The sequence below is a fragment of the Bradysia coprophila genome, unplaced genomic scaffold, assembly GCF_014529535.1.
Source record: "Bradysia coprophila strain Holo2 unplaced genomic scaffold, BU_Bcop_v1 contig_494, whole genome shotgun sequence".
Lineage (NCBI taxonomy): Eukaryota > Metazoa > Arthropoda > Insecta > Diptera > Sciaridae > Bradysia > Bradysia coprophila.
Window position 1 is genome coordinate 230,098 of NW_023503746.1, and position 15,129 is coordinate 245,226.

Genomic DNA, 15,129 nt, shown 5'->3' on the forward strand with positions numbered 1-15,129 from the left:
ACATGAGATATTTCGACAAATTTTACTAATATTTTTAGCTTACACTCGCCTCAAAATAGTTAGCTAACAATTCATGTTCCTGGTTGTTAAATTCTAACAGTTTCACTTGTCACAGACGACAGACATGTTACACAAAGTGGTCAAGAACCTATTTTTAGAAATTAAATTCTTAAAAATTACATAAATTCTTAGTAAGTTCCAAAAATTCCATAATTATTAACTTCAGGTATTTATTTGGGAACTTTTTAATTGAATTTTAAAGAATTCAATTCTAAAAGTAGGCGTTGTATTTGATTTGATTTGTTTAGACACCTCACTAACAGACTTTTACGGCCAATAACTCGTGCAATCTGTACCACCGAAAAATTAATAAAGTGAACCACGCCTTAAAGCATGTTAACACTCTCTGAGGAAAGTTAGGAGTTAGATTTAGATTTCAGGGTGGGATGATCAAATTAATGACCTCGAAACACAGATCTAGTGACACTTTGTTCCTTTCCTGGCCATCATTAAAATCACGGTAGCCTTAATGTCGCCTCCAAAGTTAGGTGTTAATTGGTATCTAGCCTAAAAGTAGACTAAAGTTCAATGTATTTGGGTTAAGTCAATAATTAAGTGCACATTGTGCAAATTATGAAGCTTGAGTGAACTTTGGGACGTTATAAAGACGAATCGACACAACGCTAAATTGTAGTCTAAATTTGTGCGAAAATATTTTCGATGACCAACGTTACAATAGTTTCACATTTTTTAGTTCCACTTTTTCTGTGGAACTAAAAAAACTGAAACTTTCTTCACCTTGCATATATGCAGCGTTACAATAGTTCCACTTTCTAGAAGTCAGAGTCCGGGATATCTAGACTTTCTAGCTGGAAAAAGTGAAACTATTGTAACGTTGCATATATGCAACGTGAAGAAAGTCTCACTTTTTTTAGTTCCACTTTTCTTGTTAGTTTAGGGAGAGTGAAACTTTCTTCACCTTGCATATATACAGCGTTACAATAGTTTCACCTTTTTTGTTGCACTTTTTTTCTTTAAGTGGATCTCTCTTCACGCTCCATATATGCAAGGTTACAATAGTTTCAGAAATTGATTTTAACTTTTTGTGTTACTAAATAAATGACCAGTTATGCGATTGATGTTTTCAGTGCTTCTGATGGTAGCTCCTTTGCTATTTTTAACCTTTTGAGAAAGGCTTCTGTTATCAACAATGACAATGAAATAGCAAAAAAACACACTTTTGTTTCAGTTTTACTTTTTAATTTTGGGCACAGCACACGTAATGTTCTACATAAGAAACATAATTTACTCTACAGAGTATCTTTCTATTAATAGCAAATAGGAGTAACCTATTTTTGTCAACTTTTTTTAATCTTTCAGGAGAATTTTGACTACGTGACTACGTTTCATAACACGTTTCATGTGAGGAGATTAACCTTACGTTTTTGTCTTGTCACGATCGTGGGTGCTTCATTTGCTGTAACCTTACGCTGAACATGTGAAGTCTGCTTTTTATTCGTTATAGCGGGAGACGAGGAACGAGCCTTGCGTTTATTTCTTGTAGCGATTGTGGAAGTGGATGCTTGATTGGATCTTACAGGAGGCATAGCGTTACGTTTTACAAGGGAACCCCTCAAAGTAGCTACGGATTGAACCATTTCAGTTAGCTTACGTTTCGTGCGGGCCGATCTTGGAATACTGGATACTAATTTGACAGTTGTCGCCTTTGCCCTCTTGGCTGTCGATATTTTGCAAAGACTTTCGAAATAAGACTTTACATACCTTCTCGGTCTTGCATTCCAAGATTCTACTACAGCCCTGTCCTCCAGCTCAGGTGAACTTTCTCGAATTTTGGTCGGTCGATTTGCTTTATACACTTTTTTAATCGTCGGCTTACGCTTCTTGCAAACAATTTTGCGACCAGTGGCTCTGCTTTTGGGTACTTTCAGCCAATATTCTGATAATTTGGCTTTAGTGTATGACTGAATCTCAGTCAATAAGCGTTTCGCTTTAATAGGCATTCGTCCTAACTTTGTGTGTTTTAAGTCCAGCCGACCTTTAATGATTTTGAAATACCCTTCGACGTAACTGTTGCTCTGCCGTTTGATGTTTGTGCAGCTCACCCAAAGTGGCAACAATGTGGCGTATCTGAAAAAGGAAAATTGAGCGTCTAAGAAACAATGATCACAAAAGAAAACAATATATGCGAGAGGGATGAATGAAATTTTTGAAAGATACGCAGAGGACTGTTTTCAATTGATTTGAGTTGAATTATCTCTAAGTAGCCTGCGACTAACATCACGACCAGGCGTTTTTACTATGTCGTGCTTACATTAAGGAGCAAAATGCGCAGTGTAAGAACACTTATCGTAGGCTTGTGCTAATATCGTTATTATCCCTGGAGAGGACTTAAGGCTGCATTTCTCATTTCTCTCTTCTCTATTTTCTTCCATCAAATCTATACACAGAAAATGTACAGCGGTTTTGGCGCTAGAGTTCTCGACTCATAATCGAGAGGTCCCGTGTTAAAATCCACGCACAGATTTGATGGTGGAAAATAGAGAAATGCAGCCATAATTCCTCTCCTGGATAGCTACGGAAAAAGGCTATGTGTCAGTGACTGAAAATTAGTAGGGTATGAATGACATAGTTGGCTAACTTTGTGTTTAGAATATTTTTTCGATTCGGTAATAGGACACTCGATATTTTTAACGTTGCGAATTGGCAATGGACCATTGAATTAGAATTAGAATATCATATGAGTGAGTAGAAACGAATTTATATTTAGTTTTCGCTAGATACCAGTTATTCAACAGGCCGTACCCGATTATCAAGTTTTTTGTGTTAATTGACAGAGAATGAAATTAATGAGATTATTTTCCATGTAAAATACTTCGTTTATACTGAACTACTCTGCGTTCTATGCCCCATTCAACCATACTCTGTAATCTTTCGTTGCCGTTGGAAATAAAGGGATCGATGGAGGATCGCGGCAACAATATTATTGCCACAATCGTCCAATGAAAACAACGAACCAATTACAACACGACCATAAAACTATATGATTCTCAAGTGACAAATTTTCTATACTATGAGCATTACGTTATTTTTTGGAAATCATGACAGTTAAAAATACTCACCGTTTTAAGAATTTTTCTTCAAAGGCAGGATTGAAGTATGGATTTTTCTTGGTAGGTTTTGATTTGGTATTGCTGAGCTTGGGCGTTTCTATCTGTTTCAGAGCAATATAAAATTTGCTTTGTTCGTATAGAGTAGCACTCTTCTTGAACTTTTGATGCTGAAATTTTTCTGTAACTATATCGAGTGCTTCACCGTTCAGATCATTTCCTGCACTTATTTCGGAAGAAATTGCAGTCAATGCCTCTCGCGTGTGCTTGTTTTCGAATTCACTGCTGAATAAAACATGTAAATGTTTCCAATACTTGCAGATTTCGGTCCAATTCTTGTCATACATTGCTGCTATCATGCATTTTACGTTATATATAACGACTGAGTCCGCTGTGCTGAACAATTTTGCCACTAGGTTGGCCTGATTTTTCATCAAATGGGCACAACACAATTTTATTTGCGTCACTAAGTCAAACGAAGGGTCGTCACTATGCATTTTGTCGAAAATCAGATTGATGTAACTAATCAAGTCCATGTTGTTGAACGATTCACATATGGCATGCAACGCTGCAAAGTTTCCATCGGACACAACAAATTGAAACACTGGCCATGTGTGCGTTACTTCAATTAATTTGTCTTTGTAGCTGCTTAGTAGACTTTTCATAGCGGGAATGTCGTGATCCGACATGAGTGCGTCAAATGCTGGCACAATAGTTGCCTGATCACAGTCCTGAATTTTGAATGGGATGGTTCCGGCGTAGTATAATGTTTTTTTATTGATATCCCTGGGTTGTTGAGCCATTCGACCTGTTGCATCGAAAAACAGACCAAGTAAGCCATTTTTCTTGTGCAAGTCCCGTACGAATCGTAGCTGTTCGTAACTATAGGTGTGAACGAAAAATGGACTGTTCCCAACCCCACGAATGTACTGATCCTTTGTTCCAAGGTTTGTGTCCTGTTCCTCTTGCAATGTTTTGAAACGGCCTGCAAACGAGAAAAATAGTTGTAGGAACCTTCAGGACCTTCACTTAAGATAACCAACTGGTAGCAAGATAATATTTTGAGTCGCTCAGCCTTTACAAAAATTATTCTCACCTAGCTCGGCAATGGCCTCTTCATGTAAGTCGGATTTGCGAAGCTCTTCGGATCTCATTTTTCTTAACACTGCGGTAGAGTATACATTTTGTAGGTTGCCTTTTTTCAGCAATTGCTTGTTGCTTCGGGACAGCATATATTCACGGCATTCGTCTACAGTTGACTTGGCTAGTCTACGCTTCATAGTTGTACGGTCGATACCACGGCATTGACGAGCTATTTTTTTTGTGTGACAAATTTTGTCTTTAGTGAATAGGATGCGAAAGGCGTATAGTCCGTCAATTTTTTCTCTTCGCTTGCACACCAAATGGTACTTCCTCTTGCAACTTTGATACTGCATGCACTTGAACTTACAAGTAAATGTTGACTTGCAGAGTCTGCTTCCGATTGATCGCAGTGTACACGACACATATTTTTCCATTTGCTTTGAAAAATAGCTTACATAAGTAAAAGTCTTGAATTTATGATTCTGTTCATCGAAGATGTGATCCAATTCTTCCTGAGACACAAGTATGTAGTCGTTCCTGGTTACAAGGTTTTTTTTAACTTGAACTTTTGACGAAGTTTTTTCTCGATAAATTGGCCTTCCGCTTAACACCTTTTCAGAGCTGTTTGTTTTTGATGATGATGTAATCTCGGACGATGAATACGATGAATCGTGACTGTTACATTCATCCGAAAGACATTCCGTTCCATCGTTTGAATCGCCTAACGAATCGCATGATGTTTCCGATGAATCGCTGGAATATCCAAGTGCTTCCGATTCATCTGAACTGTCTCGCACAAACACAATTTCGTCATCCGACGAATCACTGTCGTCTATAACATAAACCACCGGATCTATTACAACCGAAGCTTTGTTCACATTCGGTGACTCTGCCTTTGGGTTAATATCTTCAACAGCAGGTTTTTCAGCCTGAAAGTTGATGTAAAAAATTATTAGAGCGGCTATCTTAGTACAATGTCAGCAAAAGCAATTAAAGTTTGAACCAAGGCAGCTCTCTGGAAACCGCACACACTTTGTTTACAAAATTAGGAGACCAAATATCGGACACTGTTAAAAGTGTAGAAGCGGACACTGTCCGATTCTTGGGCTCCTAATTGCGTAAGCAATGTGTGTTGGGATGCTAGAGAGCCTTGTTCAAAAAATTTTTACTTTTGTTTCAAAAACATATTTTACGGAAATAAAGTTAATGATAACATTTCATCATAAAAACACAAGTGAAAGCTTCAATTTAATTATTTTTTAATATTCATTGAAAAAATACCTTGTTTGACTCGATGATTGGCCAGGCAGGGTCAATTTTGTTGATTTCGACGTCTAAAGTTCTTAGTATTACAGGAATGATGAGTCCGTGCCATGTTAAACGGAGATCGAACATTTTTTTTCTGGCTCCTTGCTCATCAAGAGCAGCTAGAAACTTCTTCGTGAACACATTTACTAAAACTCTGGTAAACAAGGCAACATATGTTCCGCCGACACTTTTCATAATAGAATCCATAACGTATAAAATTAATAGCCCGTTGTTCTTGGCACCGATGATCCGGTCTACGACTTCTTTTGCATGATCTATGTTTTGTCTAGCAAAGACAGTCAGCTCTTCAATATATTTCAAATTATTGGTTTGAAGACGTTGAAGAAGGCTTTCAAATTCTTCGACGGAAAGTTTTTTAGACCTATAAATTTCATTGCATTAAACAATATTGAAAACACAATCGCTGTGCCACGTGTGGACTGTATTCACTGGCACGAATTTTGTATCGCCTTATTGCATATAACTTACATTGTTCCAAAATTTATGATTTTTCAGGAACAATAAAACTTTTTTAAATTACTCTAATTAATTAAAAACATTTAAGTGTTCTTCACTAATTACATTAAATTATCACGAAATTAAAACTTTGAAATGGCAAGTGCAATTTTGTTGCATGAAATGAGATACTACACAGGTAATGGTGTAGGCCAATTGAAATACATGTGTTAGTAAGTTACAATAGAAGATTCATTATTCTATCATGACAGTTATCGAACACATTACGAAATTCAAAACAATCATCAGTGCCGCGCGCCGCTGTGCCTCAAAATATGTACAAAATATGAATATGAACAAAATATGTTTTTTTTTTCAATCAATTCAATTTAAAGAATACGTTATAAGTAATTGTAATTTCTGTTGAGTAAGTGTTTACTAGAAGTTAGAAGTTTCAAAATCAACATTAGAGTGATTTTCCGGATTGGGGTAATTGAAAAAACTAAAGAAATCGAATATATGCGTAAAATCATAACAATAGATTACGTACTTGTTTTTTTTTGCGTAAATGTTAACTAATCTTCGTGATTTCTTTAAATGAATATTTTACGTGTTACGGCATGTTTCATTTTCATTTACATTGCCTAATCACGTAAAGCATTGTACTTACGAGGTTCCAAGTTGTTATTTGACAAGTGGGGAATACAGCCCTTCCCTTCGGGTCGGGCTGTAACACCCCACTTATCAAATACACAACTTGGAACCTCGGAAGTAATATACTATTACTGTAGGTATTAGTTCGGTAACTACATGGACGACTAAATTAATTGAATTAGTCTCAATTTTATTTTTATTATCGAATATCACCTTTTATCGCGTTCCCCGGTGATCTCTGATAGTTTGACTGACTATCGTTTAGTCTGATGCATTATAAAAGAACACATTCCACATACTGCGATATGGAATTTGTTAGCTCATTTCAAGAAATTTTTGAGATCTCAACTCAATCTCAAGATTTTCTAGAGTTGAAATTGAAATATCAATTCAACTCGATCTCAAGAAAATTCTTGAGTTGACCTAACATAGTCCACACTACAGTTATAAAAAAAAAATCTGAAACTATTGTAACCTTGCATATATGGAGCGTGAAGAGAGATCCACTTAAAGAAAAAAAGTGCAACAAAAAAGGTGAAACTATTGTAACGCTGTATATATGCAAGGTGAAGAAAGTTTCACTCTCCCTAAACTAACAAAAAAAGTGGAACTAAAAAAAGTGAGACTTTCTTCACGTTGCATATATGCAACGTTACAATAGTTTCACTTTTTCCAGCTAGAAAGTCTAGATATCCCGGACTCTGACTTCTAGAAAGTGGAACTATTGTAACGCTGCATATATGCAAGGTGAAGAAAGTTTCAGTTTTTTTAGTTCCACAGAAAAAGTGGAACTAAAAAATGTGAAACTATTGTAACGTTGGTTTTTCGATGATAGCTTCGTATCCTCGCGTCCTTTCTGGAAAAAGTGAGACCATCCTTTTGTGTCAAAAAGTGTCGGCTTTCAGTAACCAAGATGAATGTTTGTAGTGATGTCGCCAACTACGAGAAAACTCATCGAAAATATATCATTTTTTCGCATAAATTTAGGCTACAATGTACCGTTGTGTCTATTCGTCTTAATACGATATAACCACTGCAAAAATTCTAATGTGGAATTGTCTGCCACGGAAATCGAACCCGCAACGTTTTGGTGGTGCTTAGAGGTATTTTGAAATGTGGTTCTCGGTTGCATATTACCTACCACTGTTTTTCAATTATATGGGGCGAGTTAAATGTATCGATTGAATCTATCAGTCTACTATAATATTCAACGTAGCTCACTACAATGTATACTATACAACTGTGCTATAAATACATCGAACGAACCTTCATTCGCAAAGCATATTAAACGTATCATCAACCAAGAAAATACTGAATAATCCATTTCGCTCTATAAATACCCACACCGTAAAGAGACTTAATTTATTCAACCACATCCACCTAATGCTGTAATTAATATAATTGCATTAATTTAACGTTATGGTATTTCTTTCGTTCATTTTTACTCTTTTTTTTCTTTACAGATTGACGAGATAATCATCATGCATATTACGATAATATTCTTCTCTCGATTGGATCAAATTACTAAGTGCAATCAGCAATTTTATTTTTCATCAGTGTGTTAAGTGTGATTGGCTGTGCTATTAAAACGAAACATATTAAAAAAATTGAATTTGAAATAACAAGTTATTTGATTCGTTAAATATTCAAATGTGAAAAAGAAGAAGAATTGTTTGAGTGGTTTTAAAAATTAGGAAAACAGTCTCGTCTATCGGCGATTGAAGAAAAATGTGATTATACAGGGACCGATCAATTTGGGATATTAATGATTGATGTGTTGTTTCAATAATAAATCGGAAAAAAGTTTTGAAATAAATAGATTCAGTTATGTGTGAGAATGCAGACAGGTGTTACCACAATTGCAACGATTTTAATGGATTACAGTTCAATTTCTATAAAAGAAACATAAATTTTCCATTGTGACTGGAAGGAGTGTTAACGACCCTAACATTTGACATTTGAACGAAGAAAATTTAAAAAAAAATTATTTAACAAAAAAGAGAATTCACAACATCGGACACTGGCACAAGCCATTGCCAATTGAAAACAATTAACAGCAAAATGTATAATAGCGCTGGCATAAATGCGGCAGCTGTTGCAGCCCGACATCCGGTAAGGTTTCATTTTATTATACACCCTTTCTTGCACTCCGTTCACAGACCGAAAGAAATAACGTTGACCGAAGTTAATTACTTATACACGGCATCATTAACCGTCAGTTTCGTTGACGGTGACGATAAAAAAAATTATTTCTCAAACAATCTGTCACATGATAATCTTGATAATTCCTCGCTCGAATGCGAGTCAACCAGTCAGCCAAATTTCAAGTGGAATTTAAAGCTGTTTGTTTCACCATCCCAAAATCAACTGGATGAAAAATTAATTCGAAAATATGAAACACACCCCCGACCATATCCCATAGACTGGGAATTATATTAATTTAGTAGTCAACGTATTATTAACTCCTTGCAAACGTACTGCTAACGACCGGCGAACCCGTGTGTGTCTGTTGTGCAACGGTTTTAACCATCTGTATATCAAAGATAATTCCTCGATTATTATATTATCAAAACGTACGTCACAACATATTGCTGTATTCGGGCGATATGGACATTAAACAATAAACTTTACATCATGTTGCTTTATGTGAAACCCTTGTGGGTTACACACACCCTCCGGTTTTACACAACCATTATAGTTTTAGGGTTATAGTCAGCACGTGCAAACAATTTCCACACACACGCTCTCCCCATCCATTTATAAATATTTTATTTATACACCCGGAACATCGACGATAGTTGTGTGTAAATGTACCGGGTACACATATTTAACATTTTGTTTTGTAATTGTTTCAAATTGATGGATGAAGAATGTGAGTCTGGAGTTCGGGGTATAAGGGTTCATTATTTACAATACCGTACACACACGGAAACGTGAAATTGTTGTTTTGAATTACCACAACACGACTAGATATATGTGAGCATACGTATGCCGGGGGAGGGTGGCATTTGAAGATTAAGTTACTTATTGTTGTATTTCAACCGTATTGATGTCATTGAAAAACGGGACACACACACCTTTTATAATAAGTGACACCGGCATACCATTATAGATTCAATGGGCTTGATAATGTAATCAGAGGAGGGAATCATTTAATGTATTCACGTTTTTGGATGAATGTAATGAGTTTAATGAACGAGCGGCGGGACGCCAATCAGGGATTTTTGAACTTCAAGCCGTTAATGGTAAAAATAGTCGTTTGTTTTCCCTAGGATCGAAAGTGGCTTATTACAATCCTAGGGACGAAAAGTCATTTGACTTTAAGCTCAAAAGCTCAAAATCCCATTACATAACTGGGGATAAAAGTGGAACGTCTGGTTTTCTTATGATTATAGACCTCGGCTTCGCCTCGGATCATCAAAATACACTTGAGAACTCTACTTTTCATCTTTTTGTCACCTGTTATGTAATAGCATTTTGCACGATTAAGCATAAAAAGATGAAAAGTAGAGTTCTCGTGTGTGTTTTGATTATCCGAGGCGATGCCAAGGTCAATAAAGTCACGAAAACCAGCCTTTTTACTTGTATTCCGAGTTATGTAATAGATTTTATTTGCTGAGGGCGTCCAAAGTAGTGCTTGAAACATGAAATGTATTATATCGTCGAATCATGCGCATGACTCTAATCTAAGCTAACTGTTACTCTCACTTTCGATTAAAATTTGCAAACATTTATTTTGAAAAAAATCTCGTTTTATGAATGGAAAACACACAGTTCAAATTCTCCAATCCCAAAAACATAATTGATTTAACATCAACAAATTCGATCATGCATAACACATCAACACAGAAACGTATACTATTTATTCTCAATTACAATTTTCACATTTTCCACTTAACTCCCCGAATTCATTTCTCCCCCATTAGTCAGGCATTTAGAAACATATATATATACACAACATGACGTGATTCGTACACGTTTATAAGCTTTTCGTCTACCCTAAAAAATATCGTCTCGCTTCTATCGCACATATCTATAACGATCAAAAGGGCTTTGTTCAACTGTATGTGGTTGTTAAAATGTAAAGTACTTTTCCGAACATGCGTTCGTATACAATATATCGTAACACACACATCTCATCGACTATGAGCTATAAGAGAAGTGTTTTAACGCAAAATGACAAGAGGTTTTTTCCCCCCGGTAAAATTTCTGCTCACCCTAATGCAATATTGTATATTGCTTCGGCTGTATCACCGTTCAAATATCAAAAAAAGCAAAAATGTTCGACGTCATTTTAAATTGAATTATTTTTCATTTGATTTATTGGATTTCCAGAGTCGGAAAAAAGTACAAAAAAAAATTGTTAATTAAATTTTTACGCTACTAAATGGTTTGTGTGAGCGGTTGAGAGTGGATGCGGCGGCGGAGGGTTTGGGATGGTTGAAAAAAAAATTCTAAAATGATTGTAGAGTATGGCATTTGGTTGTCGGGGGTCGTTCAAGTCGGTGAAATGTGAGTAATGGTGGAATAAATTATTAAACCGGTGAAGTGGATAAGGTTTTTAATGGAAGTAGAATCATTTTTTTTTGGTACAGCGAAGGGGATTTGAATCAATTAACTACACTCACATTCACAATTATAAGTTTAATTTATTCAGTTGGTTGTTTAATTTTATGGAAAAATAAATTGTCGGAACAAAAACCCTGTCTCTAATTGAAAGTTACAGTTTCCCATAATTACGGGATTAGAGCTGCACTAAATCATTCAAGCGAATGATTTACTTATTTCATTAAAATTATTGCGATAATTCATTAATGGCTTTCAGCATAACTCTAATTATAATACGGAATGAATGGTTGCGCCGGCAACGTTACCATTTAAACTCTATTGCATTGGTACAATTTCTATTTATTACCTGGCTAACTTAACAAATCATGCTCCCAAACCAGCACCCGAAATTCTAAAAAAATATTATCGTCAACCGAATTGTTTATTTAAAATTCATTTTAATCACCCATTCACCGCTAAAACATTAATTTCGGTTTCCATTAATATGTATCCCCATTCAAATATGTATATCGCACACACAAAATATCGTTTACCATTTTCCGAACAAAAATCATAAACGGTGCACACGCACTTGTTTTTCATCGATTCTCGGCATACATTATAACGCTTTTATTCCGTTGTTTAACACATTTATGCAGCCATATGCTTTTCCTCCATCATTTAATGTCACCCATAGTGATATTAGTTTTATGATTTGATTATGCACGCTTCGTGTATATTGGGAGTATTTGATGCAAATAATGTTTATCAGAACGTTGATTGGGGCATGTAGTATTAGGGAGAGTTTGTGGACATACAATATGGATTGTAGTAAGAAGCAGTAGCATCTCAATGTCATAAAAAGGACTATTTTTAGATTCACTGAATTAATCCCGACCAAGAGTGCCGTGGAACTCTTTCACCGAAATGTCGAAACAAACCTAAAAAATGAGGATTTGACAACGTATCGACAATTGTTTTGTTTTTACTGGAGCGAGGTGGAACCAGGCCACATTTTTAGGAATTTAATTCTTAAAAAGTCTATAAATTCCACGAGTTCTTAGGAATATTTTAGAGTTTTAGAAATTTTAGGAACTTTTAACAATTTTTAGTAACTTTTAGGAGTTTTTATGAATTTTTTAGGAACTTTCTACAATTTTTATGAACTTTTAAGAGTTTTTAAGAATTTTTTAGAATGTTTGGGAACTTTCAAGAATTTTTTGGAACTTTCAAGAGTTTTAGGAATTTTTCAGAATGTTTGGGAACTTTTAAGAATTTTTAGGGTAATTTTTGTTAAGAATAGAAGCCACTCCATGGGTGGAATTTGTGTCATGTACAGGTACAAATTTGGGATTAATAAAAGGAATTTATTTAAATTTTTAGGAACTTTCAAGAGTTTTTAGGAATTTTTAAGAATATTTGGGAACTTTTAAGAATTTTTAGGAACTTTCAACAGTTTTTATGAATTAAATTCCTAAAAATAGGCCAAATAGATTTGTAGTTTATTTACAACTCTACTTTCCTCGTGCAACACATGTTTCCACGAGCAACCCTTTTTCCACTAGCAACTCCTTACTCCGCGTGAACTCACGATCTCTTTTAAATGGTCTTACCTCGGACAAGTGTGAATCTTCCACTATTTGTATGTTGACCTAGATGCTTGCCTAGATGTTAGTGAAATACATTAACAAAATATCAAACATAGTTCAATGAGAAAAATGCGATGATGTGGGATTTACTGGTCGCAAGCTAGTATTCAAATGCGGTGTATTAAAATATGAATTGAAACAGACCATACAATTACCCCGAAAAATTTCAATTATCAAAAACTTGTCCGGGGTGTTTAAAACATTAAATTATTCATGCAACCGCTAAAAATGCGTCACTAAGCGGATTTTATTGGATTTTTAAAAAACAAAATAAAAAAAATCGACAAATTCAGTGCATTATCACACTGTCCACACGTTCACCGTAAATATACGTATAAACGTACTCAGCCATATAATATACAATGAATTATATATGCATTACGTGAACGAATACAAAACATATATAAAAATCAAAAGAGACAAACGAGAAAGCATTTCAGTTATTCGCTTCCGTTGACTAATATTGTTGCCACATCCATCCATTATACGAAAATGGTATAAATATATGTGTATGGGGAACATAAAATGTACACCAACAAAACCATAACATCAAACAACCAAAATATATACATAAAAAAAACAACAAAAACACACTCCAACTACCATCCAAAATGTATTTAATGTTTTATTTTATTTGATGGCAAGCGCATTTCATTTCATCGTAAATATTTACATTAATTTTAAGAGAAAATTTATTTGAATTTTCAGTATTTATTTACATTAAACATCGTAGAGCATATTATGTATGTATATATGTATACAACAACCAGCCCGACCCGAGTGAGAGGAGTTGGAAAAACAAAATAAATTTCGGGAAAATGAAAATAAATAGAAAACGGTGAAAATATGAATGAGTAATATTCCTGGATGGTGTATTCTTGTTTGTTCGATATATATATATATATATACACTTTATGTTCTATTATTGGATGCTATGCTATGTAGTGTAGTTGGATCCAAACGTGAATTTATTTGTTTTAATAACTTATTTACCATTTCAGTTTAGATAAACGAAACTAACTCCGGTACGGTTTTACATACATCGAAAACTACTTAACCGAAATAAAATTTTCCATTTTTTATAACAAACCCGAAAAACCAAAAACAAAAAAAAAATGTTTCTTTTTTGTTGTTGTTTCAAACAAAATATACTGTGCGTTAATTTAAACGCTTCTCCATCCCATATATTTTCGTCAGTTCATAGATCATTAAAATAAAATTAACCAAACGAAATTCTCAATTCATATATCCTGTTTGGAATTGTGTTAATAACATACGATTGGCAATTTGACAAAATGCCTATACGCCAAAAGTTAAATTGTACAACAAGCTTTAAAGAAAACGAACAAAAAAATAAATAAAAATAAAATGAGAAACAGAGAAAAATATTTTCGTATTTTAACATTTTCATTTTATTTATTCTACTTCTGTACTACACTGTATGGCATTTACATTTTTTGGCATCACATCAAAAACAAGCATTTGCGTTAAATTTTAATGTTTATTTTCTTTTGTGTCTTTGGGAAATTCTAAAGATTTTCCCAAGTCATTTAGGAAAAAGAACATAAAGAAATAAATTTTATTCAGCTTCTGGTTCGTTGTTTCTTTTCTCGCTTCTTCTTCCTCTGGTGTTCGTTCGTTCGGTGTGGCGGTTTTTCGAGGAGGTGTGTGAGTTTTGTTCGGTGCTTAACGAGTCACGGGAAAATGTATCAAACGATTTGATGATGAATGGGTTTGAGTTTTAAACGTCAACACAAATTAAATAAATTAAAAGTGTGTGTTAATTTTCGGGCTTAAATTCTTAATTTTATTGTGACCATTGGGGAATTTATATTAAAGAGAATCGTGTCTGGAATTTTATTGATCTTTTGATTGTAAGTTAATGGCGGCTTTGTCTGAATTTATCTGTAGCTATCATGGTTTGCGGAAAAAGTTTATTTATAGATTTTTATTAGAATTCTGAATTCATTCAAAAGAGCTTTCTTTGTTTTTAATTTGACGATACAGTTTCAAAACACAAGCACAAATTGTTTAGATTTGGTGCAATTGTTTGAGAAATATTTCAATAGACTTCCTAGATATCATCAAATTTTCTAGATTTCACCAATCCTACATTTCACCAAATTTTCTAAATTTCAACAAATTTTCTAGATTTTACCAAATTTCCTAGATTTTGCCAAATTTACTGTATTTCACCAAACTTCCTAAATTTCACCAAATTTCCTAGATGTCACAAAATTTCCTAGATGTCACAAAATTTCCTACATTTCACCAAAATTCCTAAATTTCACTGAATTTGCCAA

At 34.5% G+C, this 15,129-nt stretch overlaps 2 protein-coding genes across 2 annotated transcripts in view; one reads left to right on the plus strand and one right to left on the minus strand.

The window, feature by feature from the left end:
- Positions 1–15,129, plus strand: part of LOC119082802 (protein groucho-like) — a 47,745-nt gene that overhangs the window by 14,722 nt on the left and 17,894 nt on the right. Inside the window, exon 2 of the mRNA XM_037192447.1 lies at positions 8,093–8,741. Coding sequence (XP_037048342.1) covers positions 8,691–8,741 — 51 coding nt within the window. The 5' untranslated portion in view covers positions 8,093–8,690. The remainder of the gene's footprint in view (positions 1–8,092; positions 8,742–15,129) is intronic.
- On the minus strand, positions 1,251–5,863 carry LOC119082801. The gene is made up of 4 exons (XM_037192446.1): positions 5,493–5,863; positions 4,225–5,140; positions 3,141–4,113; positions 1,251–2,148 (listed from the first exon to the last, which is right to left on the minus strand). The coding sequence occupies exons 1-4, from the start codon at positions 5,724–5,726 to the stop codon at positions 1,419–1,421; spliced, it is 2,853 nt and encodes a 950-aa protein (XP_037048341.1). The 5' UTR covers positions 5,727–5,863; the 3' UTR covers positions 1,251–1,418.

What these genes read in the sequence shown, in the direction of transcription:
- LOC119082801 (XM_037192446.1), bottom strand. Translation starts at nt 5,726, where the DNA reads ATGGATTCTATTATGAAAAGTGTCGGCGGAACATATGTTGCCTTGTTT. An exon ending in CAATCATCGAGTCAAACAAG is followed by an intron (nt 5,141 to 5,492) that starts GTATTTTTTCAA and finishes ATCAACTTTCAG; the next exon opens with GCTGAAAAACCTGCTGTTGA. An exon ending in GAAGAAAAATTCTTAAAACG is followed by an intron (nt 2,149 to 3,140) that starts GTGAGTATTTTT and finishes TTCCTTTTTCAG; the next exon opens with ATACGCCACATTGTTGCCAC.